The 5,485-nt window shown below is 37.7% G+C and overlaps 1 protein-coding gene across 1 annotated transcript in view; it reads left to right on the top strand.

Annotated features, from left to right (window-relative positions):
* Positions 1–734: 734 nt before the first annotated feature.
* Positions 735–5,485, top strand: part of Snrpc (small nuclear ribonucleoprotein polypeptide C) — an 18,609-nt gene continuing 13,858 nt past the window's right edge. The window contains exons 1-2 of the mRNA XM_015487579.2: positions 735–886; positions 1,246–1,288. Coding sequence (XP_015343065.1) covers positions 879–886; positions 1,246–1,288 — 51 coding nt within the window. The 5' untranslated portion in view covers positions 735–878. The remainder of the gene's footprint in view (positions 887–1,245; positions 1,289–5,485) is intronic.

Raw genomic sequence — 5,485 nt, forward strand, 5'->3', positions numbered from 1 at the left:
CCTTCACACTTAATTCTTCCTTAAACCCCACAGTAATTATTCATACTCTTCAGATGATGGAATGAGGTTCAAAAAGATTAAATAACTTGCCCAAGTAGCACAGCTAGAAATGGTGAGACATGTGCAGAAACTGGAGATTCTACTGCCTCCTGGATACTAAAACAAGGATATTAAATCAAAAAACAACAAATAACGATAAATAAACGAGTGCACATGGCTTTATGGATTTTCCAGTTGTCACCTTTTCAACAGGCTTTCTGTCTTCTTTAAAGTTGCTTCCCCCAACGTTTTTAAAAAGAGGTACCGAGGATTGGGCTAACCCTTTTATTATATTTTGAGACAAGAGTCTCGCTTTGTTGTCCAGGCTGGATTCAAACCAAACCTCTTGAGTCTCTGGGACTAGGGCCGTCGGCCCCCGCGCCAGGTTCCACTTGCTTGCTTTATTACCACCATCATCCCTCGGCACTCCACAGGAATTTGTTCCAGCTAAGATACTACATATTGATGTTCTCTCTTTTTCCCTATTTCTAGTAAACTCAGAACCAGAACTTTTTGTGTTTTGTTCCCATGTAATGCAGCGCCCGATATGTAGCAGGGAAGAGCCACATATTTGACGAAAAATAACGCGCTCCCGGAAGCACCCACAATCAAGACTAAATGAGCTTGGATTGAACCTCGTAGGCATCCGTAGTGCTGCCCTTCCCACTTTCTAATAGGTGAAGGGAAGACGAGAAAAGCCCCGCCCCTTGCTTGCCTACAGACCGCCAGGGCTTCGGCAGTTTTTGCGCCAGTCTCGTGAAGGTTGCGGCACCGTCGTGAGCTTTGTGCGTCATTTCCGGGCGGCGCGGAGCCGAGTGGTCAACGGCCCGAAGAGCAACATGCCTAAGTAAGAGGGTCTCTGAAATATGAGGGAGGTGACAGTCCTTAATCGTAGTCGGGTGAGAGGAGTGGAGAGTGGGTTCTGATACTAGAAGCCTCGAAGGACCGGCGAGGATCTTGGGAATAAGAAGGGTGAGAGATGGCGAGCTCTAGACACCCCTTTCGGAGTGTGGAGGTCGACCCCGCTTAAAGCAACAGAAACCCCCGGTTTTGTCCGAACGCTTTGACGCCTTAGGATCTGAATAGGGCGTTTAAAAAAATTATTATTATTATTTATTATTATTATTTTCAGTGAACAGCGCTGCCGTGGATTGGTATCTGATAATGGGATGACATCTTCCCTTTTTCTCTCTCACCTCTTTTCAGGTTTTATTGTGACTACTGCGATACATACCTCACCCATGACTCTGTAAGTGATGGATTTCTTCATAGTTTTAAAAAGTCTAATGTGTAATGGTTAAGAAAATTTGTTATTTTTTTTAACGTGTGGATTTGTGCTTTTCAGACTGCTGAAATTTAAGGTTTACTAATTGGAGAAAATAATTGGATGTGTTTATTTTTCTTCCCTTCCTGTAACTGATTTCACAATTTGAGGACATTTGCAAAAATTACTCTTCCAGAAGGCAGTGCTTTCACTGGAAAGCCAAAATATTAGATGTTTAACAAGTTCGAAGATGAAAAAAAGTTACACAAATTTCTAGGAGAGTGCCCTTGAAGTTCAAATAGTTAACTGTATGAAGTTATCAAAATGTTTGGATAAAATGGGAGTAAATGCTGTGATTTGGAACAATATACTTTGATTTGATTAAAAACTTCTTTATTGTGTCAAACTGTGTTTCAAATGTTTTAACATAAATCATTTTGCTTCTTGCTCCCGATATTCTGTAAGTACTTTCATTATCTCCACTTTAGGAAGAAGGAAATTGAGGAAGAGTGTGAGTAGATTACTGACTTTGGATGTTAGAAAACAAGTGATTTGGGCTGGGGATGTGGCTCAAGACCGCTCGCCTGGCATGCGTGCGGCCCGGGTTCGATCCTCAGCACCACATACAAATAAAGATGTGTCGGCGGAAAACTGAAAAATTAAAAAAAAAAAAAAAAAAAAGAAAGAAAGAAAAGAAAACAAGGGCTGGGGATGTGGCTCAAGCGGTAGCGCGCTCGCCTGGCATGCGTGCCGCCCGGGTTCGATCCTCAGCACCACATACAAACAATGATGTTGTGTCCGCCAAAAACTGAAAAATAAATATTAAAATTCTCTCTCTCTTCTCTCTCTCTCTCTCTCTCTCTCTTAAAAAAAAAAAAGAAAAGAAAAGAAAACAAGTGATTTTATATACAGGTGGAAGGTGAGAGTAGGGGGTCCAACTTGGTAATTCTAGTCCAACAGTTCTCAAATATTTTGGTCTCTTTGATCTCAAATCTTTAAAGTTTACATTAAAACCTTAAAAATTTATTGACTTATGTGTATATATTTTTAAATTGGGTTATATGGTTTGTGTGTGCATGTATTTGAAATTAAAACTTAACAAAAGTATTCACTCATTTAAAAGTAACAGTAACAAGCTTTTTCAGGTAACAGCATTTAAAAAGAAACATAGCTATTTTACAAAAAAATTAAGTATAAATAATGATATTGTTTTAGCATCTTTACAAACCTCTGTAATGTCTGACTTAATGGAACACAGCTGGGTTCTTATCTTTTTCCGCATTAAATCTGTTACAGTGTGTTGTTTTGGTTGAATCATGTAGAGAAAGGCCAGCTCCTCAATGATATGTAGTTGAAAAAAGGATAGTACTTTTTCTTTTTTTGGTACTAGGGATTGAACCCAGAGTCTTAACCACTGAGCTACATCCTCAGACTGTTTTTAATTATTTTATTTATTTTATCTTGAGACAGAGTCATGCTAAGTTGCTCACGCTAGCTTTGAACTTGAGGTCCTCCTTCTTCAGCCTCCCATATTGCTGGGATTATAGGATTATATATGGGATTATATATAATCCCATATATAATTAGGATTATAGATTATATATAATATTATATATATATTATATTATATAATCCCTTGGATTATAGGGATTATATGTGTGTGCCACTGATCATGGGTAGTGGTAGTACTTGAATTATCTTTTTAGATAATTGTAAAATTCTTTATATTATTACATTAAAACTTAACACATGTTTAGTTTCAAAGTGGATTCTGAAACCATATCAGACTTTTCAGAATGTTACATTAAAATTCACTGACCAAAAAAATAAAAAATCACTAGTCTTATACTTTGGATCTTTTTTAATACATGGTTTTATAATATGAATTGGTTATTTAGAAAACATTGGTTTAGTGAGTTATATAGATCTGCAAGTATGGACACATTTGAATTTAATAGATTTAAAATAGAATTTAATTCTATTAAGAACTCACATTGGGCTGGGGATGTGGCTCAAGAGGTAGCGCGCTCTTCTGGCATGCGTGTGGCCCGGGTTCGATTCTCAGCACCACATACAAACAAAGATGTTGTGTCCACCGAAAACTAAAAAATAAAATATTAAAATTCTCTCTCCCTCTCTCTCTCTCTCTCTCTCTTTAAAAAAAAAAAAAAAGAACTCACATTAATTCAGGTAAAAATTGAATCAGTGCCAGCTTTAAGTAGTGAGAAGCTGTCAATTTTATGGTGATAGGTAGGTAAGGTTTCCTAAAACTCTAATTTTTGCTTGTAGCTCATATTTTATTATCATCAACAGATACTATCAATTGCTTTCCGGGGCCTTGCATGCTAGGAAAGTGCTCTACCATTGAGCTACATCACTGGCCCTTTTTAAAATTTTTGTTTTAAGGAAGGATATCACTAGGTTGCCCTGGAATTTGGAGTTCTCTTCAGCTAACTGAGTAGCATATGCCTCATTGCCTGGCTACTTCATTCATTTTTTGAGAAGTCTGAATATCCAACATGTTTCCCTTTCTTTCAGGACAAGAGACAACTGATAAAGCTAGCAACTAGAATAATTGCATGCTTGCTTTAAGTACTAACCTAAAAATTTCCTTGAAATTTCACATACTAATGTACAGAAATGCTTTGACAGTCCTTCCATTTTTGTCACCAGAATATTAAAAAGATAGGAACTCAAGTATTGAGAATTAATAAAAATTAGTAATTATATTGTTTCATTAAAGACAGTGAAACTGGGTTTTTGCCCCCATGAGTTTGGGACGTTGAAAAGTACAGTGATCATTAATACAAAAAGATGCCATGCCTTGATTCATTCTAACGTACCAAGAGTTTGGCATCATCATTGTCAATGCAGTGAAAAAGGAAATGTCTTATGAAAACATATGGAGTTGCACGCCCCTAAAAAGATCTCAGAGACTGTTAGATGTCTGTGAAGCATCCCTTGAGAACCACAACTCTGTTCTGCTTTTGCAAGAACCTGATTAAATCAGTATTCTTGGTCATTTTGAATAGTATCTGGAAGAACTAGCCAGTGATTTCTCTGTTGTCACTTTGTTTAAAATTCTTTTTTTTTTTAAATATTTTAAAGTTGTTGATGGATCTTTATTTTATTTATTTGTATGTGGTGCTGAGAATCGAACCCAGTGCCTCATGCGTGCCAGGCAAGCGCACTACCACTGAGCCACAACCCCAGCCCCAGTTTAAAATTCTTTTCATGGTTGGGGATGTAGTTCAATGTTAGGGTGCTTACCTATCCTTTGCAAGGCCCTGGGGTTGATCCTCAGCACTTCAAAGGAAAAAAAAATCTTTATGAGTGATGTTTAGCATTTACAGATTTGCAGGCTGGGCTTGGTGGCACATACCTGTAGGAGAATCCCAAATTTGAGGTCAGCCTGGGCAACCTCAAAATTAAAAAAAAAAAAAAAAAAAGGGCTGGGGATGTAGCTCAGTGGTAGACTGCTACTGGGTTCAGTCCTCAGTACTGGTGGGAAAATACAGATTTGCAGGGCATGCAAGTAGAGTGGTTCCTCTTAAAGAAATAGTAGTTCTAATATTATACACTGTCCTGGAGGAGATCCCTCCAATAAATAGCTATTGTAGTAGTTAGTCTTTGAGTATAGATCCCTAGTCTTTTTTTTTTTAATCCCCTCTTTAGGTAAAACCCCTTGTCATAATTTTCTTAAAGTTCTTTGGGGGCTATGCCTTTCTACTTTTTCTTGGCATATTTTTGCATACCTACTAATAATCTTACTAATACCAGAATTCAGAAAATTATAAAATTTTTCTCTCTCTTTATAATAACTTTCTCTTAATGAGAAGTTTTAAGAACCCTATACTATTGTTATTCTGAATTCTTCTTAAAAGTAAAGATGTGATTATAGCAATTTCCTGAAGTGGGCTTCAAAGTGTATTAAAACATCCATTGCTGGCTGGGCATGGTGCACCCCCTTGAAACCCTAGCTACTTGTGACTTTGAGGCAGGAGGATCTCAAGATTGAGGCCAGTTTGTACAATTAAGATGACTCTTTTAACTCAGTTTAAGAGGGGTGTTGCTGGGGGTGTAGCTCAATAGCAGAGCACTTCTAGCATGTGGGACCCCTGGGCTTAATCTCCAATACTGCAAAAACAGAAATATTCAGAGGAAAGAACCCCCCCCCCCCCC

Source organism: Marmota marmota, unplaced genomic scaffold (assembly GCF_001458135.2).
Source record: "Marmota marmota marmota unplaced genomic scaffold, marMar, whole genome shotgun sequence".
Taxonomy (NCBI): Eukaryota; Metazoa; Chordata; class Mammalia; order Rodentia; family Sciuridae; genus Marmota; species Marmota marmota.